This window comes from Apodemus sylvaticus, chromosome 5 (genome assembly GCF_947179515.1).
Source record: "Apodemus sylvaticus chromosome 5, mApoSyl1.1, whole genome shotgun sequence".
NCBI lineage: Eukaryota > Metazoa > Chordata > Mammalia > Rodentia > Muridae > Apodemus > Apodemus sylvaticus.
The window spans coordinates 39,124,897-39,150,990 of record NC_067476.1 but is presented as its reverse complement, the minus strand read 5'-3'; the positions used below and the strand labels follow the sequence as shown (position 1 = coordinate 39,150,990).

Sequence of the window (26,094 nt, the reverse complement as noted above, 5' to 3'; positions counted from 1 at the left end):
AGAAAGCCAGCTAAAGCAAGAAGAAATGTAAAGCAGGAGATGAGTGGAGCAGACAGAGGCTACAGCTAGGTACCTGAACTGGATTCACAGTGGGAAAGCTGAGTGAAAAATCAAGTAGCTAGCTGTGGTAATGAAGATCTGTAATCTCAGCACAGGGGAATTTGAGGCAGGAGGATCATAAGTTTGAGGACAGGTTGGCTACAAAAAAAGCAGATAAGATTATTCCCCACAAAAGTTAAAGGATTCATGACAATGGAAAAAGTTACTAACCCATGGGGAAACACAGCCAAGCGCTTCAAGTCACTCTCAAATATTTTTTGCAGACATATTTTATTTCTTGTAGAGAAAAATGCTATCAAATATTGAAATGAGCTATCAGAGTTTGGAGAGATGGCTCAGTTATTCTGAGGACTGGCCACTCTTACTGAGGTCCTTCCTGGCTTCCAGCACCCTCAGGACCACCTGCAAATGCAGCTCCAGGATCTGATGCTCCTTTCTGGGCCCTATGGGCACACGCATATACATACAGTTAACCCAAAGGTCTTCAAAGAAAAGAAACGGGAGTGTCTGAAATTGGAAAATACAAAGATGCTACAGATTCTGATAAAAGAAAGGCATGGTGGTATACTTGGGATGGAAGGCAGGAGGATCACTGTAAGGTTATCCTTAGCTACACACGGAATTCAAGACCAGCTTGGGCTACCGAGCCCCGTTCTCTGCAAATAGATCACAGCGAACCAAACCAACGCCCCAGTCTCCACATGAAGCTATAAAGAATGGCATTCCCTAGCAAAGAGCATAAACGACTTGCTGAAGCTTTCCTCCTTTCCACCTGGTGCTCTGGACAGATAGTCTCCACGGCCACATGTGCACAGGAAGGAAACGGGCCTTAGAGATGGTGGCCCCAAGCAAAAACCACAAACCCAGGAATGAGGGCTTTGTGCACTGAGGCAGAAGGGAAGAGGAAAGGAGTCTTCAAACTCGATCGTTTCTATTACATTTTAGACAGTGAATAGATGAATACTGAATAGATTCAGATCGCAAAAGTAGGAAAGATCATAAATATCTATATCAAACATAAAATATTAAACAGTACAGCCAGATGCTAATCTTTCCACCCTGTCCTAGCTCTAGTTAAGCTTTGGGGATCACTCTATTGACACAGAAATGGCTCAGAAAAAGCCAGCTGTGTGTCTGTTGAAGCAAAATTCTAGTATTTGGTGGTGGACCAAGTGCAAACAATGATAATCATAGTTCTAAAGCAGAAAGTCTGATTTTTATTTCTATAAAGGTGTCACTTGGCGTCCAGCATCCAAGTGGGGAATGGTTCCAGGATCCTCAGATACAAGAACCCATTGGTACTTAAGACACATATATATTTCTTTTATTTATTTTTCTTTCTTTTATGTGTGTGTGTGTGTGTGTGTGTGTGTGTGTGTGTGAGAGAGAGAGAGAGAGAGAGAGAGAGAGAGAGAAAGAGAGACAGTCTCATATACAGCAGCTCAATCTGGCCCTTTATATAAAATGAAGGGGCAGTTACGTCTACAACTTTGCTGTACACTTTATATTAGACTTCTTATCATAGCCAATAAGATGTAAATGCTATGCAAATATTCAACTGACTTATTAAGAGAATGACCAGGTGCAGTCCTCAGACACAACCACCACAGCCTAGTGTTGAGCACCCAACCATCAACATGTTTCAGATATTTTGTATTTGCAATGGTTGATCTGTGGTGCCTGCCGAGGGAGAACAGTTTGAGCAATTCTGTTTACTAAGGTTCATTCAACACTCTCAAGCATACAGAAAGTACGAGTTAAATGATACCCACTTGCTGGAAAACCCACGTCATTTGCTTCATGGTTTCTTTCAATGACCTGTTGGTGAGAAAACCCTGCGCAGCAGCACGGCACGGCCAAGCCTTTCCGCCTCTCACCCAGCTTACTCGCCTATGCCCTTTTAACCCCCATACTTAAACGAGTTATGTAAATAATGTATATTTAAATCTATTAAAGTTCATACTTCTTAGTATCTTCCATTTATCTTTTTCCTTTCTTGGTTACAGAATCTTAGTATCTCTTATGCCAATCATTCATCTCCAAGTGCTTCCAAATGCACCTCTAAAAACCAGGCCACTATACAACTATAATTACTTTAATGTCACATCATGACTTCACATCCAAATTTTCCTGGTGTTTGTTTCAGTGTCTGTTTAGCTGTCCTGTACCTGCTAGCCCGAGAAGCCTCTGAGTTAGTGTAGCTGTTACGTTAGTCCCTCAGTGCAGACATGGATGACCACTACCAACCTTCTCATCTTGTCTAACTGACAAAGCCACAGAAATGCATTTGCTTCATGGTCCGAAGATTATGGGTGTCTTGTTGTAAATCTAAATTTGAATTTAGCACAGAGCTTAAAAGCTCCACAGAGGATCTAATGTAGAGAGAAGTTTGGAGTCATCTTGGGTATAAGGTTGGAGCCCTAATCCCAATGATTACTGTAAAGAAGGTTGCTTTCTGCTTGACTTGGTAGTGGCTACCACATTAATATGAAGGAAAAATATGTCTGATCCTTTTGAGCCATATATGAATCCAGAAGGAAGCAGAACTGGCAGGACACATTACGACAATTCAATTATTCCAGGGTCATGATGCTTTTCAGTCTATGTAATAATTAATCAAATAACAACTGTCAGAGTGTGTTGAAATCTCCATGGAATGCTATGAGTTACCAATATTTAACAATGAGTTCTTTTAAATGATTTGTTCTGTTTAATGTGTCTATAAATCTAATGGCATGGAGAAATTTAAAACAAATGACTTTTAAAAACTTATTTAAAAACATCTTACTGAAAAGTTAAACATCCATCAAGATTCCCACCCCGTACTGTTAATCGAGAGCGTATGAGGATGGAACTCTTGCCGGCGTCCACAGTAGTGGAGAGCATTAAGCAGTTTTTAACAGGCGAATTGCAATGTCAGCGTGTAGACAGGCGCCCCTGCCCTGGCAGCCCCGTTCTAGAAGTCTGTCTGACAGAGACACTTGAATATGGCATGGAGACCTTCACCACTGTTTGTTGGAGTGAGAAATTGAATGGAAAAAAGATACCACCACTCAATTCTTAAAAGACCAAAGGATGTCTTTACATCCTTATATAAAAACACATGATTTTACCAGGTTGAGAAAAAGCAAACAAAGGAAGGGGGTGAAGAAGGAAAGAAGGACAGGAGGGAGGATGAGGAGGACACAGGGCAACACAGTGTTTCATAATTTATGTGGAGGAGACTAAATTCACATCCGTACTTGTTTACAGACACAATGCGGAAGAGAATCTGGCATGAAGCACGCCAACTCTGAATCCTCTGTGCTAGGCTGGCAGAGGAGGCGTGGCTGTGGTAGGGAAGGTACCGGACGGAAGCCCATTTGCTTTACTACAGATGTTTCTAGACTTTTACATTCTCACAAACAAAAAGCATGTTTGACTTTTGCAACAGAACGTCAGAAAGGCTTGGCAGGGTGGTGTGCCCGTGAGCTCAAGTCCAGCTTGACGGACGTACTGAGCGCCAGGCTATCTCGGCTCCTCAGCAAGACTGCTCCCAACAAACACATGGAAAAGGAAGCTAAAGCATAAAGCTGCCTTCTGTGTCTCTGTGGCTAAGTTGTGTCCAGAAGACCCGGACGCCATAGTTAGTCTTAAAAGAAACTCTTACCCTCTGGCATTCAGAAGAGAAATAGGAAGTGAATGAACGCGCTAAGCTCTGTCATTTGTACAGATGGTCACCACAATAAATCACAACGTCGAGACCTCCAGTAACACAGGAGTCGTTTTACACAGCGGTGCACATCAGTACAACACAACAGGCTTCCTGCTGGCCTTCCTTCAGGAGTCTCCGCATCTCTAGGAGGCACAGCGGGCTCCCGTTTAAGCTCAGGTCTTATCTCACAATGATCTGACGCTTTTTTTGTGTGTTGCAAATTACTTGTTCCAGATGGAGAAAAGAATAAAAGAAAAATTGTCTTAAGTGTTGTCTCTTAAGTATCTTCAGTTTTTGTGTCTGGGGGCCTTAAACTCACTCTGGTGGCAGACCTTGCATCTAGTTATATATTTGAGAAAGAAAATTTCTATATAAACAAAATGGGGAGCCTACTTTTATAGTCTTAAACTTGGCAGCCTACATTACCTTCTAACGTTACACAGGGCAGAGACAGGTAGACCATGCTCATAAATGTGACATTTCAATACACTGTATACACAGTAACTGAATACAGCACTGTGAAGGTAAATAATTGCTTTAAAATCTGTATTACAGGCCGGGTGTGGTGGCGCACGCCTGTAATCCCATCACTCTGGGAGGCAGAGGCAGGCGGATTTCTGAGTTCTAGGCCAGCCTCGTCTACAGAGTGAGTTCCAGGACAGCCAGGGCTACACAGAGAAACCCTGTCTTGAAAAACCAAAAACCCCCCAAAAAATGATGTATTACAATCATTTACTGTCCCTCCCACATTTACTGTCAAATGTCAAAAGTCCTAACTCTACAGCCTTGTTTTCTCCCTACAATCATCTGAATCTGCGGGTGCAAATGCCCCGGGGTTCACTTTAAGTTCCCCATTTCACTGCCCCGTGTCTTTTGCTGACTTTTTCTTTGGAAGCTCTGATCTTTTTGGCCTCTTGAACTTCTTCCTTTCAAGTACCAATGCCTCAGCCCTTACTTAATCTTCATTAATCTTTTCAATATTTCTTTCTAGGAACTATGTTAGTGTTAACAACAATGGGCCCAGCCGGGCTTGGTGGGTCAGGCCTGTAACCTCAGATATTTGGAAGCCTGAAGCTCGAAGATCTCAAGTTCAAGGCTTCTCCAGGCTACAGAGGGACTTGATTGAGAAATTCTGATCCCTTGTCTCAAAATAAAAGCAAAAGGGGCTGGGAATGAGCTCATGGTAGGTGGTAGGGAGAGACTGTCAGGCATGCATAAGGCACTAGCTTTATATGCATTAAAAAAATCCCTCCACTCATAAACAAGATCAGTCAATCAGTGGGTTTCATTGACTGTGTGGTGGGTGGAATAGCCCCATGTCTTTCTGCAACTCGGGTGCTTCCTCTAATCTAGTTTTCTGGGGATCTGTCCCCCTCAACCCCACACACAGAACTTCTTAAACTATCAACTTTTCAGCTTATAGTGATTTTTTTTTTTTCTGGAACAGAAAAACTGTGAAATTGTGATCTGTAGCAACTTACGTTTCACAAGCTATGGCCAGAGCATGTAAGCAGCCAGCAGTGATCACGGATAACAGAACAAATCTTGGCTCCACGAGCTTCTTTCTGACGGCCAGACAGTTACATTTGTGCATTAGAAAAGAAAAAAGCTGCATCCAAACACTTCTTTCCACACAGAGTGTGAAAAAGTCTATGTGCTCATGCCTGCGGCCTTGCCCCCTTTGCCCTTTGTGATTTCAGTACATGTTTTCTGGGATTCTGATGTTATCCTCTATTTCATTATATACTGTCTTAAACGTCGTCTCAGCTTTGAAGGACCACTAGCGAATACAGGACATGTTAAGAGCTCTGTGAAGATGAATGATGAATGCGATACTCTCCCCCAAGGGACAGAGGCAGGAGCCGCCGCCGCTCAGCTGTCAGAGCAGAATGCAGGTTTGCTAGAAATGTCTGGGTAAGGAAAATACAGAGCAGAGACACAATATGGTAAACTCTCCTCCCCTACTAGACCAAAGTTAAGTGTACTGGTGCTTTAAAAAGTGAAAAGGTAGAAAAAGCAGAGGAACGCAGAAGAGGGCGGGCAGGCAGGCTGCACAGAGCCAAGGGAACCCAGTGTGCTTCAGAGCAGCGTGGGCAAGCAGCAGAGACCCGCCCGCAGGATGCAAAGGGTTTGGTAACTGCCATCTCTTCCTCATCCTTTGGGAAGAGTCGCTTTCCAAAAAGCCTATTCTTAGTTCAGGGTAAATACCACCCACCAACCATCTACCAACTACCAAGCCAAACCAGACTTTCCTGAGATGAATTACAGAGGAATGGAAATCTCTGAGCTCAGGGCATCCCAGGTTCTTCCTTAGATGCTGCAGTAAGTTGGCTATTTAAAAACAGGACTCAACAGCTGAGCTCAGTTTGGCATTTCAGCGGAAGGTAGCACCCTTCACGCTGTGCCTCGATAACAATTCACCTTCTTGCTGGAAGGCTTTTACAGGGTTGAACTTTTCAAACCAAGTCTGTAAAACTTTAAAGAGGGAAGAAAAAAAGAAAACCAGAAAAATTGTCTGCAAGTAAATGCAAAATATGAAGAAGATAAAAACTTCAGCCCCCCAGCCCCCACCCCGTCTATGAAGTCCCTTCCTTCATAGGAGCACAGGCAAAGACTAGTGGTGTCTTTTGTTGAGATCAAGCCAAAACCACAGCACACTGAAGCCCTTGGAGATATTTTTCACATGTTAAAGCCACCCCTGCTCATTCTGGACAAGATTGTCACACTGTGTTCTTTCTGTTCTTCTGCACACAGAGAATTAATACAATAACGTTTACAGAAAAAAAGAACATCAAGACCATCATTTTATTCCAATTATTTATTAACTTACACTCGAACTTGGAAAAGGGCGTCTATTATCTTTTAGAGAATGGAGCATAAAAGGAATCAGGCTTTACTGTTACTCAAAAATAAAATCAGTTTTCCTGCCCTTGTAGCTGGAGCACTGTCATGGCCGCAGTTTAGCTGCCATTGGCACGGGTAAGACGCATGCGAGCATCCGAAAACCACAATCAGTGATATGACAGGAGGAAGAACCACTCCCACCTGTGGCTGCTAGGCCCGAGAGCGAGGCCTGCCCCGAAGAACCGTGAGTGCCTGACTCTAAGGCACGGCCGGGCTGAGTCTGGGCTATGCTGCCTTAAAAAACATAGGGGCCAGGTCGTGTGCGGTGTGACGAAGGGCCCAGCTGTGGTGAGAGCAGGGGAATTGTACAGTTGTATCTCCCTGAGCTGGGATACGTGGGCAGCATTTAATTGCTATGCATTTAAGTTAAATATATTTAATGCTTACATATGCATATATTTTATGTATTCTTATATATTTCACACATAATGCGATGACTGTACTGCCAACTGGGGTGATGAATGTTAAAAAGTGGACAAACACACAATCTGTGAAAAACTTCTTGAAAACCTTTAAGAAAACCATCAAGCACATCGATGGATACTTGCCGATGGCACAACTCCTGATGGTGGGGCTCAGAGTGTGGGGGTAAGGGATGAAGGGTCAGGAAGGTCCTGACACTGCTTTTCCCACCATCCACCTCCATCTGTCTGTACTGTGCACCACAAACAAAGGGACACCAACATCTGCCTGGTGCTGGTTGGCAGCTGAAACTCTAGCTGCTCTCTCTAGTTCAAGAAGCTAGGCAGCAGCTGCTGGCGGGCAGGGAGGGCAGAGAAGACAGATACCCGCCCATCTCAGTTTCGGACAGTATTTCTGCCACAGGACGCATCTTCTTGGTCCCAACAAATGTGAAAAAAAAATCTCACCCAATCCCTGCCTACTCCAAGACTCTGACAGAGTCAAGCACTCCGCCACTCCCAGCCCTGGGCACAGAGGCAGACGTTCAGGAGCCTCTAGGGTGCTCTGCTCTCCAGACCTTCCCAAGCCACAGGTTCCCTGCCTCACATTCCTGTATTTAACTGGCATGGGTACTGCTTCCCCAGTCTGACTGAGAGACACAGCGTCACTGCTGGACCATAAGCAACTCTTACCCATTGCATAGTACTCTCCAATAGGAAAGAAAACGGGCTGACATTGAGGGTAATTTATATTTTCCAAGTACAAAAGACATCAAGGAGAAACTAGACGGCTCAATCTTACATACTTGGAGGGAGGGAAAGCAACTTGGTTACATACATCGAGGACCTTAATACCATATGTACACCTAATATGCTTTCCTTTCAAAAATTACACTAGATACATTTTTTTATATAGTCATGTTATCATGGTGGTTTAGAGCAAAAATCAGAAAAAATGATAATGTTGAAGAATACATATACAAGCAAGGAACATATTTACAGTTCTCCTCTCAGGCATCTTGCTGCCAGTTACAGCTGTTGTTACTGTTGTACAGCAGTTACAGCCTGCTCCAATTCTCCATTACATCTGAATATCTGAAGAGGGCAGGGCTTCGGCTCTAGATGCTGGAATTCATGTGCTACAGACATTCAAGGTCTCAAGAAATCCTTATTATGTAATACAAAAGATGAGTCCATAGAGGAATTTCATACTCAATAACAGATACTAAGCGTCTGGGGAGGCAGAGGCCAGCCTGGTCTATATATAGAGTTCCAGGACAGCCAGGGATACAGAGTGAGACCCTGTCTTAAAAAACAAACAATCAAAACAAATGTACCTGAATATTAATATTCTCAAGTTTACTTAAAAGGGCAACTATGTGTAATATGCAGAAAACTGGGATGAGATTAATAACAAGTAATTATTTTATATTTTTCTATTTTGCAAAATACCTGATGAGTAAGTACGTATACAGCGCATTTAAAATGAGGTGTTTTTTTCTTTTTTTCTTTTTAATAATAAAAGAAGATAGGGAGGCAGATAGTAAGACTAACGGATAAGCTTTGGCATTTACCACTGTTTGAAGGAAAAAGAAAAAAACCCCGATGCTGGCCATCACTGAGGCGCAACCAGAAAATGAGGAGACACTTTGCCACATGTGCTAAGACAGCGACAGCACACCACCACCGAGTGTGGGAAGGGACTGGGAAAGCTCTTGTGCTTTATCGGGAGGAATGGTACAAAGGCACAGCCACACTGGAAACCATTCTACCTATTGTTTAAAAACTCTTGAGTTACAAGCTGTTTGGGTGATTCTGTTCTTAGTTATACATATAGGTAAAAAAAACAAACACGCAGAAGTTTTCATAAATATTCATAGCAATAGCTAAAAGGAGGAACACGTGCCTATCAACTCGTGAATGGATAAAGAAAATGTTCTCCAATATCCCAAGGGACGATGATTTATCAATAAGAAGGACGGAGTGCTGACACGTGGGGTGAACCTTGACAACACAATGCTACAGTCTATCGTGAAGGGGCCATGAGCTGGACAGACCCAGTAACTGAAATGTCTGTAACAGGCAAATTCATGAGCTCATAAAGAAAGACAAGAGAGGCTGCTTAAGATTGGTACTTTTGAGTAGAAAATGATACTGACTTATAAAATGTATGTGGCATCTTTACAGGTAATGATAATGTTCTGAAACTGATTGTGGCGATGTGGGCACAACTCTGTATATTTTAACAGTATTGAAATGTGCAGTTTAAATGTGTAAATTGTAGGACATATGAGTTATATCTCAATGAGGTTATTATATCAAGAAGATAGAAAGAGAGCTACAGGGGAAATAGTACGGTCAGAGTCACATCATACATGCTAAATGTGCAATAAAGAAAATTCCATAAGCTGAGTACGGTGAGTCCCAAAGTGAAGGGGCTGAGCCTGGCCAGACTGGGGTATGGCCGTCAGTTCCAGGACAGCCTGGGATACGCAGATAGACTCTGCCTAAAATCAAAGAAAAAGGAGGAGGAGGAAGAGGAGGAAGAGGAGCAGGAGGCATGGGAGGAGGAGGAGGAGGGGGAGGAGAAAAGGAGGTGGCCACCCTTGGCCGTCGGCAAGTCAACAGTGACAACCTTGCTACTGTCCTGTAAGGCTATCAGGAGTGCCCAGCCTTTAGACATTGCAACATGACACTGTCATCTATCAAGTTCAGGATCAAAAGTATACAACTGAATTGAGAGAGAGAGAGAGAGAGAGAGAGAGAGAGAGAGAGAGAGAGAGAGAGAGAGAGAGAGAGGTAAACAAACCCACAATTTGTAGAAATAGAAAAAGAAATCTTCCTGTCTTGTGTGCGGCAGCCTTCCTGGCCATGCTAGAGAGATGGACCATAGACTGTGTGCTGGGCGCCTTCAGTGCTGGGGTTTCAAGGGCACCGTCAAATCATTCCCAAGAAGAAGGACCGAGAGGGCCCTGGTCTTGGAAAGGCTTAATGCAGCAATGTAGGGGAATACCAGGACAGAGAAGTGGGAGGGGGTTGATTGGGGAACGGGCAGAGGGAAGAGGGCTTATGGGACTTATGGGGAGGGGGGAACCCGGAAAAGGGAAATCATTTGGATTGTAAACAAAGAATATAGAAAAAAAGAGAATCAAAATAAGCTCACTGGACTTTTAAAAACTTACAACATTTTGTAATTTGTTTTTCTAAATATATATTTAGGATAAATATATATCCTAAACTAACACATTTGCCCCTCTTACACAGAAGGTTATCTTTAATATTTGCTAAGGACCGCACATTTTCTTGGTCCTTGTGTAGAGCAAAAAGAAACTCTCAAAGGGCTTCAAGTTCAGTTGTGAATCTAATGTGTGTGCCCTCAGAGCTTCCTGCCATTTACTGTCATTTATCATATATTACATATATGTCATATATGCGTGTATTCATTTGCTTAGGTGAGCCCGGCCAGCATGGTCCTGCTCGTTGGGATGACCTGGCACACTGTGACAAAGCAGGGGAAGAAGAATTGTCCCAGCTCACATCCTGGGGCTCGGCGGGCTTCAGATCATCTCTGATTACCTCCCAGGAAGAGCGAGCAGGGTACATGACTGAAGAGCCCGATGAAATGTGACTGAGCAGGGAACTACTGCACTGGGGCTTGCTTTAGCATTTATACCTCACTTCCAATATCCTCTGTGGCTCCTTTTACCATCAAATCTAGTATGCCCAACACCAAAGTCCAAAGGGTCCCAGAGACTAGACTGGCTCTCCATTCTGGCTTGCCCAGTTCTTCAATGAAGCTGCCCTCCTACACTGCTCAAGGCCTCACGGCTCGCCCACACTAAGGCACTGTCCCCGTGCAACAATAACCCCGTCCAGACGTTCCCACACCAATTATGCGGTACGTTTCTAGCTAGTCTTTCTTTGCTACATTTTTCTTCCCTCCAATTCATAACTATGTTGTCTTTCCAGAGGATGTTTACATTACATGACTTTTCTTTAAGGGTTTTCAGGGTCCCTTTATAACTACTGAGAGACTAAATGTCCCTGCCAGTCTAACTCAGCCCTCTAACATCTAATCTCTCCCTTTAAAGCTCGTTTCAACTCTCCCCACACAACGCTGCTCCTGCCTCTTCTGTCCGGTGCGAATGCTTCCTTTCCAGTCTGGTGGAGACGAAGACCGGGTGGGCTTTGGGCACATCTCTGCATAGCCATCTCAGCAGCGACCATCTGTGACATGAAATCCCACCTGTTTCTAAGGCAGCCACACCTTTTCCTTTTACCAACTGTTGGCAATCTTGTGAGTAGAAGCAGTTTGAACAAAAACCACTGTAGACCAGCAGTGTGACATCAGAATTCTGTGGCCAAATGCAGATTAAGCTTAGATACTGGGCGTCTGCTGCTCTAAGTTCCTTCAAGGCCAGTGTGCACCTTAAACCTCCCTCCACCTGGCTTGATAGTGGGAGGATAAGGTGTAAGACGGTGTGCTAATAAGCAGCCAGCATATGGTGTAAATGCCTGATTGCCACACACTGAGCGAACACTGAATGTATCCCCTGTGATAGTGGCAGATACTCTTTGTAATGTAATTCACCCTTCCTGCCGTAGATTTAGGGGAAGAGATACACATGCTATATTAAAGCCTACTACACTATATAGCAGGATTAGCAGATAATTTACAGGGAAGAATATAAGCTGAACATTCAAGTAACTCTAAGTATGAATGACAATGAAACATTTGATGGAGATGAGTAATTATCCTTTTCACAATAACCTTCCTGTGTGTGTCCCCTTTGTTTCCTTGTGATGAAAAGCTTCAGACACACGGCTGCTATTAAGGGAATTGCTGTGCAATGCTGTAACTTTCAATTATGCTAAAGGAGGAAGGATCCTGCAGCTACTACTCCAGGGTGAAGCAGCTCAGTCTCAGTACTGCCAGGAGCTCTGCGTGGCTTACTCCATCACGGGGTAGGAAGGTAAAGAATACTACAAATAGGAGTTAGGGATTTGGTGCCGTGGAAGAGCATTCGCCTAGCATGCACAGGCCACGGCTGCTAGCTAAGCAGCTGCTTTTTTGCTTGCATCTAAAACAAAAAACAATTTTTACATAATTAAAAAAACATACCTGTTGATCTCCAAGGAAATGACTTTTCAGTTGAGCTAGAGAAAAAGAAAAAAAAAGTCAAATAATTTAATTGTGGGCTTATTTTGCATTTCAAAACTAATCATTACATCTAATTATGTAAATGGATAAAAACCTCAAATAAAATTCAAATAAAATTACCCATCTACACTACTCTTTTTTTTTATTCGATATAATTTATTTACATTTCAAATGATTTCCCCTTTTCTAGCCCCCCACTCCCCGAAAGTCCCGTAAGCCCCCTTCTCTTCCCCTGTCCTCCCATCTACCCCTTCCCACTTCCCCATTCTGGTTCTGCCGAATACTGCTTCGCTGCACTACTCTTTAAACTGTATTTGTACTTGGAAACTAGGCAGATTATGAAGAGATACAGAACTGACCATATTAACAGAGGCGGCATCTGTGATGCCATGAACCACAGGTGCCTCAGATACATTTACAAAGACCCCAATAACCACTACAAAGCTCAGAGGAAGCCATGACATCCACAGACCAGCAAGTTAACCGGCTTGTCTATGTTAAAGTTACCGTACCAAAAAACCCCCAAAAACTAAAGTACACATTAAAAATCAATAAGACAGAGCAGTATTCGAGTTACATAGATACTTTAGCAGTGGTTCTCAACCTGTGTGTTGAAACCACTTTTAGGTGTTGAAAGACCCTTTCAAAGGAGTCGCCTAAGACCACCCGAAAACGCAGATATTTACATTATGATGTAAAGTTACAGTTATAAGATAGTAATAAGAATAACTTTATGGCTGGGAATCACCACAGCATGAGCAGCTGTATTCAAGGGTTGCAGCATCAGGAAGGTTGAGGGCCACCGCCTTATACCTTATGTATTCAGAAAACCATTTTCATGTGAAACCATATTTGGTTGCCTCTTTGCCCTCCTCTGCCATGGACCAATCGACACAGGACATTATGGCATTAGGGGACAGTGAGGTGGAACAGACCAGAAGAGTAAGCATTTGTCAAATGTAAATTCAAGCTCCTAAGACAATTCAAAATTTCCATTTTGAATGCATTAGCTCTTTTATCTTATGCACAATAATTTTGTCACAGGGCCATAAGTAATTTTATTTTAGAGATAAAACATGTTAGCAACTAGAAATGCTGAGATCAAACCTTGCATGCTATATGCTATCGTTCCAAAACCACTGTGTCTAAACACTGAGACAGACACACACACAGCCTGGAGTGAGCTCCAGGACAGCCAGGGCTATACAGAGAAACCCTGTCCCAAGAAAAAAAAGGTGGAAGGGATTTATGCTTCGTGAAACCGTGTGTGATTGCCCCCTTTGCCATCACGGGCACAGCAGGTCACATCCCAGGGCCTGGACTCAGTTGCAAGCAGGGTGACCGCTCCCATGAATGGAGCCACCAGCGAATGCTCCCCTTGTCTGAGCTCCAGGACTGTGGCTCCAGCTAATGTGCTCTTACCCCACTGCAAGAGGCACAGCTGGGGATGGATGGGAAACGGGGAGTACATCTTAGTGAGGGCCACTTGCCTTGCTCCTGGTGGCAGGTGGGCACAACTGTCCTTGTGCTTAGAAAGGAGTATCTTCCTTGCAATGAGTTTCTGTTTCTTAGAACTTTTGTTGCTTAATTTTACTCACAAAATTAGTTCTCTAAACACTAGGACTGATAATGCCTCACTGTATAATGGCCAAAACAATCACATCTTATGTCAATATTAAAACATGCTGCTAACCAAACTGCCATCTAGAGCTTAACTGATGAGGAGCTGTAACTGTGCTCAAGCAGATTAACTTATTTCACCCTTTATCATGAGGAGGTACAAACAGATTTGTTGTTGTGGTTGTTGTTTGGGGGAGGGATGGGACAAAAAAACCAGGCAAATAGCATTTGGGTACTGAAAAGGCCTGAGGTCCTCTAAACACTGCAGGGCATACCTAAGTCAATGGGGATCTTCCTATTCCTATTTAAAGTAACGTACATAACTCATTAGGAAGATAAGCTAATTATGAACATTGAAAATAAGCCAAATTGCCAAGGTATGTGGAAGTGCAAAGATCACCCAGTTACCTTGACAGGAAATCGACAATGCTGTGTAGTAACTACAGTGTATGTTCTTCAGAACAGTGTTCAAAGCTCTCACTTTAACGGAGTCTCAAACTGTTCACACTGTGACCCCGGGACTGAAGGTCAAACACACAGGATCTGAAATGCTGTTTATACAGCTCACTCTATTTTTGAGCTGTCAGAGGCAGATTCCTGGGAGAGACACCAGAGGCAGCCTCAGCTGGGAAGGAAAGGCCCGCTCCCCTCTTTCTCCTCTCTCCCCAACCATCTATTCCTAGAAGCACTTCCCCACCAACGACGCTGGCTGCCTACCATGTGTCTACAGGCACCGTGCCCACAAGACTCCGCCCTGGCTCCCGTTCCCATCCCTTCTGAAGGTGCCAGGCAGCCTGTGTTCCAGGAGCTTCCACTGGAATGTGGAAGGCATTTCACACACGAGCACTGAGTCACCAACAAGCTTCTGTGTCAATAGGAAAATAGCGTCATAATTTTAAATAACTTGATTATCAACCATCATTTACAGGGACCATTCATATGCTTACAACTGTTCAGGCCAGGAGAGAGAAGAACAAATAAAAAGAAGCCTGCTGGCCAGTTAAGCGATCACAGCTTTGAATTTTATGTAAAATATTAGTTTGTCTTTGAATTTATTTTAGGCAGGGACTATCCATTTTTTTTTTTGTGCTACAAAAAATATGTTGAAATCAATGTAAAATTCTACTTATATGGAATTGGTTTTCATTCATAGATAAAAATGGTTTCTTAGACTTGTACATTGTGTTTGAAAATCTTCCTGAATTTGGTCTTTCGTCAGGAGTGAGGAAACTCCTGCTCACACTCTCCCAAGGCTGGGCTAGTGAGCAGGCTACAGGAAGTCATGTAAGAAGAATGTGACGGTGACTTGAGCATTTGCCGAGGACACAGCCATTGCAGTGAGCACTGTTTCTGGCCACCAAGGCTTAGAATCTGCTCATGCACCTTGAGAGCCTATGAACTAATAGGTACTCACCCTCTTTCTGCTTATGCAAAGCAGGAAAGAAGGCTTGCTGGTGACTGGCTCATCACAAGACTAACAAACAACCAGCAGCAGGTCGTGTGAAAGCCCAGTGCTTTCAACCCACTTCATGCTCAACATGTTACAATTCTTTCCACTCCATTAGCGCCATGGGTCACTCAGCCTGAAAAGGAGGACCCACGTCTGGCCGGGGCACCCACGTCTTCTCCACCCACACAAATGCTGCTGATGCTCACACACGTCTCTCACTCAGGGCGCCCCACTACTGGGGACAGGCTGGACATCCACCCTTTGATCCAATTTATGCTTCAACATTCTGCCTTTCTCTTAATTGGGCTCCATGGCCTTGATTTCTTATCCTTTCGGGCTGTTTCCTGCTGTTGCTACTGAGTTTTACCAAATGACAATAAATGGGTGTTGGAATGACAAACCGACCCACAGAAGACAAAATGCAAACACCTGAGGGTGGCCCAGGAGGTCCTTGCCACCTGGTCCCTTTAGCTTGCCCTTTCCACACAAACCTACATTCCAGAAACTTTCAAGTACTTGAACCTGCCTCATATGCCAAGCTGCTTCACACTTTGAATGCTATTTTGAGGCCAGAATGTGCAGGAACAGTCTAAAAATTCTTTCAAGAATTGTTCAAATGCCAGAGCTGCTGTTCAGGTACCGTGTAACTATGTATGTATGCACTATATACCGGAAACTTAGCAGTCTAGTGAGGTTTAATTTTACTTTGTGTCACTTCCTATAAAAGGAGGGACATTTTCAGAAGATGCTCCCCTCCCCTGCCTATGGTGAACTGGCTGACTGGACGCTGCTGGGGAGGTCATGGTGAAGACAAGGGTGGAGCCACAACCCTCTGCCACGCCATCTCCTCCACCTTCTCAGTTCTGCTCTGCCACTCAGATGCAAAGAACTTTCAACAGCTGATGAAATTAATCATGGCCAATAACAGATTAAACTTCGCTCATGTGAACTACTACAGAAACTGTCTGTAAACGCAGCACGGGCCCTGCTGTCTGGACTGCCTGTGCACCCCTCAATGACCTCTCAAGTCCTTCTAGAAACAGGGATGGAGGTTGATCCCTTGTACCTTCTCAACAGCGTGCCCAATCACTCACTCACTTGCGCTTCTCATGATCAAAACTGGGGTAGTTGTCCCTGGTGTCCGGTACCAGACCACAGGCGGCTCTTCTTGGGGGAGAGACTGTGCCTTGATTTCAATGAGAACTCAATAGGATACTGGAATGCCTTGATTGGAAGTTTTTGGGATTTTTAGTTTTAAAAGTAAATTCTAAGTGATCTTTAATCACTTTTTTAAAAAAGAGGCAGATTAATCATTTTATGATACAGGTTTCTTGAATGTTCTTGGCTTTTTGCTGAGAATACCACTTTTAAAATATAACATCTATAGAAAGCCTGGGACTTCAAAGCAGTTATCCCATCTTCAGGAGAAATTTCCCTGTACTGTGACTCCCATCAGCCATGTTCTGGGCTCAGTTTACCCTACCATTTGGTATGGAAGAAGCAGGGCCTCCCTAATGCTCAAAGTTCTGATGTTCTAAGAACTATTTCCGTCCACTGATAGGTAACTGTCCTAGGCTTGGGAGGGGCCTCATCTGTGGCTTTTAAAAAGGCAGATGCACGAGGAAATGCAGTGTCTATATTAGAGTCTCAGAACAAATAGAACATCAGACAAAATTAAACATTAATCTTGACAATTTTTCCCCAACAAGCACAGATACTCCCCATCCTTACAGTGCTCTAAGTAAAGGAACAGCAAAGTCAATCAATAAAATAGATGGTAACAAGGGAACTTTGCTTTATCTTCTTGAAGATCAAGGAAATCAAGAAGGCAAACTGAAACCATCAACCCCTAAGAGGCCTGAAGGCCCTTGTTTTAAAAATTCATTAGCCAAGGCAGAAGGAATTGTCTGTAGTCTGAAAGCTATTCTTGGCATTTAACTAAACTTCTGGGAAAGTCTTCGGAAGGAACTTAGTGACCATCCACTGCCTCAGCAGACAGACATCTTTCTCCTCTTCTCCTGTCTTAGCTAGAGACTGAGAACCACTCTTCCTGGCTACTTGTACAGTTAGCCTTTAGTTTCCTCTCTTCTAGAGGCAATTCCCAAAATCTCAGTAAGGAAGGCAAGTGAAACATGTCAATAGGCCATACGTCAAGACTGGTTATTCAGTATGTTGTGAAGTTGTCCCCAACAATGGCACAGGTTCATAATCTACGAACCATAACATCATAACGATGAGACAGGGCCAGGGTCTCTTTATAATTATCTATGAGACTTGAGGGTGATGTTGACGTCAAGGAAAGACTGCTTCAAATGAGGAATGGTGCCCTTCACACAGGACACGACAACTCCAACAGGAGCCCTGAGCTGTCACCACCAGCAAACAGGCATCTGCTTTGGTTCATCCCTACTCCAAATCCAGTCACAGGTATGACCCACAGAGGGCCAACACGGTGGCTAGAGAGGGCAGGACCAGATACTCCAAGGCTGTAGGAAAAAGGCAAGGCCTGCAGCCTGACTCAGGTATTTCCTTTCAGTAGCACTTGCCAGAAACAAAAACAACAAAACAAAAACCCCAAACTTGGTCACCCTCTCACAAAGCACTTTAACCGTTTTGATATTTAAAGGATCACAAGTGGCGGCAGGAGGAGCGGAGTTCAGTCTTGGTTTTCTTTGGCTCGAGAGTTTGATAAACTTAGGGGCTGTCTACTGTCTCACTTCTACCTCTGCTGTTTTCCTGTTTCTCAATTTTTCATTCACTCTATTGCAGCTTTAGATCCCCTTATAACAGCTGTCTAAAATACCAGGAAAAGGTTAAGATATAAATAAATCATATTATGACCAGTCTCCCAAAGAGAAGACGACTTTTGATGCTCAGTGCAAACACTCAAAGTGGAGGAAACACACAGCAGCAGAGGAGAGTACATTTTAGATGATGTTAAATATTCTTTGACAAAAGCATTTTGTGTTGAGTGCTTTGAATCTATGAATAAAAGATGTAGAAGACCATATGGGAAGCGAAGATCAAAGAGGATGTGTTACTAGACAAAAATGAGACAAACAGTTCCCTGTGGTATCCCCATAAATTACACAGGAAGTAAGACTTCTGCTGAGGCCCACCCCACAACAGGTGTCCTGATTAGTCAAAGAAGTCCAGAGAGAAGGGCTTTCTAGCACCCTGGATAAACCTGAAAAACCGAAGCCCATGAAAGGATAATAGGAAGGTGGCTAACACAACACCGGGCTCCTCTGATGGACTCAGTCGTGACCGGAGATCCTATTCAGGTGAAGGGTCAGCGTGTGAAGAGCCAGATTGACAGGAAGTATGTGTCCACGGCCTGTGAAAGTGGATGGGATGGATGTGTCCGTGGCCTGTGAAAGTGGATGGGATGGATGTGTCCGTGGCCTGTGAAAGTGGATGGGATGAATGTGTCCATGGCCTGTGAAAGGCTGGCATCCCTCCCTTTCTGTCTTCTCAACCCCAAAGATGAAGAAATAGAGAAGAGAAAACTTACATTCAAAGTGAAAGCCAAGTGTTCATATAAAAATGTCCTTTTCTTTTGGAGTCAGGACAATCTCAGCTTTATAATTTCAAATGAAGGTGGCAATAGTGAGGAGCAGGAAAAGCGTTTTTCAAAAAAGGGAAGAGGAGAGGTCTCTGCATGCCCACTTCTCTACACGAGATTAAATACAACACCAACTCAGGACTCAGCTGTACAGACCTAAGAAAAACACTGATATGCATAAATTTTCTGATTTATAGTTGTTTTGGTACAAACATTTCTGTAGCACCGGACTGTTTAAAGTAGGGATCTAACCTAGGGACATCACATTTATGGTAATATTGTATTCTGATAATCATGCGTTGTTTAGATATTCAAAAGCAGGTGGCTGGGCCTGACACGGAGGTGCGCACCTGTAGCTGCAGGGCTCAGAAGGCTGGGTAGTGCCATCCAGATAGAGTCCAGCTAAAAACTAACTTCTGCCTACTGATTAGCCAGACCAATAATTTATGTTTAGACTTTATGAAGAGGGAATTTTGTTCTAATTATAAAAATAAAGAACACAGCACGCCTCTCGAATTTCTGCTTAGCTCCTATTTCTTGCTGGAATCATGTTCTCAAGTCTTGATTTATAGACCAGGGCCTTAGGAAGCTATTTCTGTGCTGAGGGAGAAATGAATTCACATGTGGGAGGAGGAGAGATCTAGCATCATCAATAACTGTCTGGGGGAAAGAACAGAGCATGGAGACAGTCGATATCCAGCCACCGCAGCTCTGTACTGCGGCATCTGAACCCCAGCTGAAGGGCCCCTAACTTATCCCACAGCTTCAGACCCCTGGCCTCCTCCTCCTCCCTACCGACCACTGCTTCCTACATAAATGCATAGGATTTCCAAGCTACCAAAGAGTGGTGGGGGTGGGGCATGAGAATGAACTAGAAGGGTTCTCAAAGACAACATTCTTGAAAGACAGAGGGTGATCTGTAAAACCCACTCAGGTGGCCAGACCCTTCCAAAGCACGACACGAAGTGTCTGGTCGAGAGTGCTTTAGAGCTCTGGTCCAGTTTACAGTACGACAGAGAAGAAAGCTCACCAGCTTAATCCCTTTACCTTTCATAGTCATTAGTCAACATGGTCTCCAAGAAAGGCTTAAGGAAGACATGGAACCAACTGTAAATTATAATCTATAGAATTTAAAGTCAGGCCTGCTAAGACTGCCAGGTAAAGGCACTTGATGTCCAGCCTGATTACTGGAGTTTGATCCCCAGCACCTATGTGGTGGAAGGAGAGAACTGACTTCCACACTCATGCTGGGGAATGTGCACACAACCTCAAATACATGTGATAAAAAAAAAAAAAAAAAAAGATTTTAAAAACCAGGGCTAAAAAATAGTCTCTCTTGAAACTTTCACAGGATTACCAGTGGACTATGAAATTTAAAGGGGTTTAGGAAATCACAACTTCTAATGCATATAACTATATTAATTTTATAAAAATGTAATCAATTGGGGAGGCCTAGGAGGATGGAGGGAATAGTGAGGAGGCATATACAATACAGAGCTTTGGAAAAGCTATACGAAAACCTACTATTTTTTAACACACACACACACACACACACGCACGCACGCACGCACGCACGCACGCACACACGCAAGAGGATAATGCATCAGAAACTAGGGGCTACCAAATAAAAAGGCAGTTCCGGGGTGGGATGCCTCTGCTGGAGCCCAGAACAATCAATGCTGGCTGTGCTGCTGCTCTTGCTGCTCTGCAGACCCTGGTGGTAAGGCCCTGTTGCTGAGGTCAGCACAGCTCTGGCCATAGGACACGGAGCAATAAAGCTGGTAGTGACCTGGAGACTTCCTCTATGTTGGCTAGCTTTCACAGTATCAGAGTGGGGGAGGTGAGGGGGTTGTCAGTAACAGCCATACCCAATTGTGAGCCTGGTACAATAATGACAGGCACAAGTTAGACATAGACTTCCTCTATGTTGGCTAGCTTTCACAGTATCAGAGTGGGGGAGGTGAGGGGGTTGTCAGTAACAGCCATACCCAATTGTGAGCCTGGTACAATAATGACAGGCACAAGTTATACCCATGGGTGTAATAGTGGTGGGAATGTTATGGGGTAGCCAACAACTTTCTGGTAGAATTAATGACTTGTAAAATCTGGCCAAGATTGGGCTCATAGGCCCTAGGGGTGAAGCTACTATTCTGATTGTGTTAAATGGACCTGTACAAATTTCTTTCACAGATCAGGGAAGCTCTCTGACCTCACCAGAGAAGGGTCTTTGTGCAATGGATGGTGAGTAAGGCAGAAACTTACAAGTGGTCAATATAGAGAGAAAAGGTGTCTATGGGTTGCTTGGCCACAAATGGGACATTGATATATATATATTCTCACATTGCCAGGGAGCAGGGGCCAGCACAGACCTCAGAGGGGACGGAAATACTGTCAGAGCTAGAGGTCAAGGAGGACCGTGGCAAAATAGCATTTCCCGCATAGGGCAAGTCTGTCGCACTCATGAACTCACAGAAGCTGTGGCTGCTTACAACAGATCAAGGCAGTCACCTCTGCAGCATGGACGGTGGTGGCACTTGTACCCGTCCCTGGCTGAAGAGCAAAAGACAGCTGATGGTTCCTGGGGGACAGTCATTTTTCTTTAAAGCTGTGGCTCCTGGTAAATCATCATTCCAGTGGATGGCTCTACACTCATGAGTCTATGGGTAACACAAATGGAGTTATAAAAAAAAAAAAATAAGAGGACATGAAGTTGGGAAGTCAAAGGTCTGGAGTGGACCTGGGAGGGGTCAGAGGAGAGGGAGGTCAATGTACTCCCAATACCTCTGAATGCATTGATGACATTCTCAAAGAATAATAAATAATAATAAAACATTTTAATAGGCAAATAAGCACCTTATATAAACAGTGATTTTTAAGAACCATTTACTCAAAATTAAAAACTAAATCATCTGACATTTTAAAATCTGTTCTGTAACACTTAAAACATAAATATAATACAATTTGTCACCTATTCAATTTTATCCACCTTCCACAAAAAAGTGACCATTTGATAATACTTGGAATTCCTGACAGCCTGAATGTAATTAGCTCACCAGCTCAGTGCCAGTTACCACGCTCTCCTGTCTCCTATAATTCCCGGGCTGGTTTCTAAATGTAGATGCTGAAGCAATTTTTAGCAAGCAGACACCATGGTGACTGTTCTCTATTTTACAATGTGTCACACCGGACCCTTGATTCCAGACTTCTAGCTGTCTCCCTTTTGAAGTCAGCCTAAGAGGAGACGGATCCTGTACGCACGCCGCTTCCGCTGAAAGCCTGCCACCTCTCAGCTGAGAGCTTCAGCAGGCACCAGTGTTCATCAAGGGCATGATTTTTGTTTGTGGTTGAGAAGAATCCCAAAAGGTTTTTAACACAGGTTTATTCTGAACGGTTTATTCTTTGGTAATAGAAGACATGCAGCGTGGGACTGTTTTATAGCCTACTCAGCCACCATCTGACTGAGACGTACTTTGTCGCTGCAGAGAACAAGATGCTCTCTACATTCGGTACCTTTTGTGTATCAGCTCTAGTGTCACGCCTGGAAATGTAATTCGGATTTGTTGTGGCTCTAACAGCAGTATTATTGATAATACAACTAAAGTTGGGATCAACCATCAACTGACCTAGGATCCTAAAACACTAGTTGCTGCTTGTTTTTCCAGTTAGAAGAAAGGCTGGGAGGTGCATGGCTTTTGGTTCGATTATAAGCAACCAAACATGCAAACCAAATGTTCTGTCAAAGCTTTTGCTGCATGCTAACATTTCAATTGTGCAATATTAGATTTTTAGAAATGAAATTCTGGTGCCTAGGGCTTTCTTCCCTTCAGTGTCGGAGCGTTTTTCTCCCCATTTAATCGAGGAGGAACACAAACCTGGGATAGAAAAAAAAATCTATGCAAAACCAGATTAGATTGATTTGTTATTAAGTAGCTCATGAGGCCCCGGGGAGGACAGCTATAGGAACAATTCAGCCATGGAGCTGGTGAGGGTAAGGGCTCTCCTTCCCCAGAAGACCTGCCAGGTTCGTGGTATGCCAAGCTGATTAGCTGCTGACGATGCCTAGTGGATGGTCTTCACTTTTAAGAAGATAATCACATGTCCAATTTTCTTTTCCAAACATCACTGGATTAGAGCAACGCCTAGCAGTTTTCTGAAGGCTAAGGAAACATCTCACCACACATCATTGTCTCTGTGACTGTCAAGCGTAACAGCAACCATCTTTTACCTCCTGAAGATCAAAGCGAACCAAGTGAAGGGATATAACATTCTCCCTGAAACAATCAAGCACGAGCTGTACTAGTTGAAGGGCTGTTTTCAAGGCTATTTTCCAGAATTTCTGAGCTGGTACTTACACGGGTTCCCGTATCATGGCTGTAATTAGTTAGTAGAAGCAACAACAGCCTCTGCAGAATCAGGTGCGCACAGGGATGGAGACCGAGGGCTCGATGGCTTTCCTACATCCCATTTCCTATATCGACTATAGTCTGTATACTATACTATAGTACAGGTACTCAACTGGGAAGCAGGAAGTGGAGGGAGGCCTTAAGTCTTCCCTAACTGCTTATTGGTGCCCCGAGGAAAATACTATTATTAGGGGAAAATGCTGTCTTAATGTTACTCAGGTGTGCAATAATAATGAAAACCAAATCAAACTCTACTGGGCATGATATGATAATGAGTCCTAATATCTGCTAATGCAACTGTCAATCTTGCAAGGGCAGCTCCACAGCTATTCTCTTCTGTACTGTATGATTAGAAACAAAACATATTTTAAACTCAAGGATATAATAAGCCAGGATAGAGCCTGGGTAGCCAGTGCAATCTGTCGAACAGAACTCCCACAAGGTATATAGTGTCTGCAACCATGTCAGGCACTGTAGTGCCGGCATAACTATACAGGGATTGCCCTAGCAGAGTAAACACTTCTAAGAAGAGACATGCAGATTTGTTGCATCAGTTTTAGTGAGACACTGTCCTAAGAGTCAGCGGATATCAGATCTCCTGTGGCCTCTGCACATACACGATCATTTCCAGATAAACTGGAGATAAAAATATGAAATGTAAAAGCCATGAAACCTTAGAAGCACTGGAAACATCTTTAAAGGCACATCTGGGCAGGCCCGAAAGCCTGGGGAGGAAAAGCACAGGCTGCTAAACCTGTCACACTTAGTTCCTGCACTGCACAGACCGGAAGGGAGGGCCGGAACTTCTCCTGGTCTGTGGGACAGCTTGGACCCTGCACACATTTACCGTCCCCACACATGACATAAACACACGAATGTGGAAACGTGCCTTTCCAAGAGGCTGTTCCAGAGTCACACACACATGGGAAACAGGAGACACTCTCATTGTTAAAAAAGATTTTGGTTCTGGAGGTTATCATGTTAAGTAAAATAAGGCAGATGAAAAAGGACAAATACACCATGCTTTCACTTACATATCAAAGCTAAAGTTCATCTAAAAGTGGGGAAAGGTGTGGGGCCCTGTGCCACACGGTGCGGCATCCAGATTGGGCTGAGAGGCCAGATGACTGGCGGACAGGAACTAATTCAATATCTAGATGGCTAGTAGAAGATGTTCAATATCTCCCAAAATAAATGGTGTGCCTAAGGTGGCAGACACCAATCTGGTGTGATCATTACTGAAACGCACACAAACATAATATAATGCATGATATATATTATAAGTTAAAGATAAATTTAAAAGGAATGTTCATTTTAGTTTAAAATTGTTCACTTTTTACTACTTTTAAACTTCAACAGAGAAGAGCCCAACAGCTTAACAGTGTGATATAGCAGTATAAAAAATAAATTGACATGTATCAGTGTGGACATCTCAGGAGGAAAGGAAAATGCATAATGACATAGAATATACTGTTTGTGTATATAAATTAATCAGTTAGTTTTATGTATAGGTTGTTTTGGTTGCATGCATGTTTAGGTATCACACGAGTGTCTGGTGTCTGAGGAGGCTACAAGATAATGTTTTAGATTTCAAGGAATGATAAAGAGGTTGTGAGTCACCCTGCGTGTGCTAGGAATCAAACCAGGGTCCTTTGGATTTTAGATCCTGTACTGGCTGGTTTTGTGTGTCAACTTGACACAGGCAGGAGTTATCACAGAGAAAGGAGTTTCAGTTGGGAAAGCGCCTCCATGAGATCCAACTGTGAGGCATTTTCTCAATTAGTGATCAAGGGGGCAGGCCCCTTGTGGGTGGTACCATCCCTGGGCTGGTATTCTTGGGTTCTATAAGAGAGCAGGCTGAGCAAGCCAGGGGAAGCAAGCCAGTAAGAAACATCCTTCCATGGCCTCTGCATCAGCTCCTGCTTCCTGACCTGCTTGAGTTCCAGTCCTGACTTCCTTTAGTGATGAACTGCAACGTTGAAGTGTAAGCTCAATAAACCCTTTCCTCCCCATCTTGCTTCTTGGTCATGATGTTTGTGCAGGAATAGAAACCCTGACTAAGACAGATCCGAATCTTGCTTTTCCAGTGTGATGCTGTATCCAGGACTTGCTATGGTGGGAGAACTGTGTTCTGATGATGCCAAGTAACCTTGGTTTCTGTTGTTTATGTTCTTAAGCTTGCCTCCTGCCGTCTGGTTATCTCTACTGCTACCTGCCCTCACTACATCTGACTGGAACCTGTCCTGTGATCTTAGTTGTGTCAGAACTCCTCAGAGTCCAACTGTCTCTGTGTGGTCCTGTGATTCCAGGATCCTGTGATCCTGGGTGTGTCAGAGCTCTTGGAGTCAAGCTGCCTCTGGGGCCTTGAGATCCTGGTGTAACAGTGATCCTGTGATCCTGGGCGTTGTCAGAGCGCCTGGGAGTGGAGCTTCCTCTGGGTGTTGTGGGACTGGCTGTGGACTTTGTGCTCAAGGTAAACCAGCCCAGCCCAGAAGGTACTTGAGGCACTGGTCTGGCAGGGTTCCTGCATCCCTGGTTCCCGCTGGTCCCAGTTATTCCTGGTGGTGTTGGGACAGATGTTATGTCCTCCTCACCTCTGATTCTATGACCAGGGTCCTTTAGAAGAGCAGCCAATACTCTTAATCATTGAGCCATTTCTTCATCCCCATAAATGTGCATATTTAAAAAGCAACAGAAAATGCTATCCACGTGAACAATGTATACCTAGTAAAACTGTACTAGTAAAGAAATACATTTAGAAGACAATATACCAGTGGCTAGCTATGGCAAAGGAAAATTGAATTTTGCATTTGATATTTTTCTTTTATAGAAAAAA

At 43.7% G+C, this 26,094-nt stretch overlaps 1 protein-coding gene across 10 annotated transcripts in view; it reads right to left on the bottom strand.

Moving 5' to 3' along the window:
* The window catches only part of Pkp4 (plakophilin 4), a 200,514-nt gene that overhangs the window by 52,443 nt on the left and 121,977 nt on the right, over positions 1–26,094 (bottom strand). For all 10 annotated transcript variants that reach the window (XM_052182511.1, XM_052182512.1, XM_052182509.1 and 7 more), the window contains one exon: positions 12,182–12,216. In XM_052182511.1, coding sequence (XP_052038471.1) covers positions 12,182–12,216 — 35 coding nt within the window. The remainder of the gene's footprint in view (positions 1–12,181; positions 12,217–26,094) is intronic.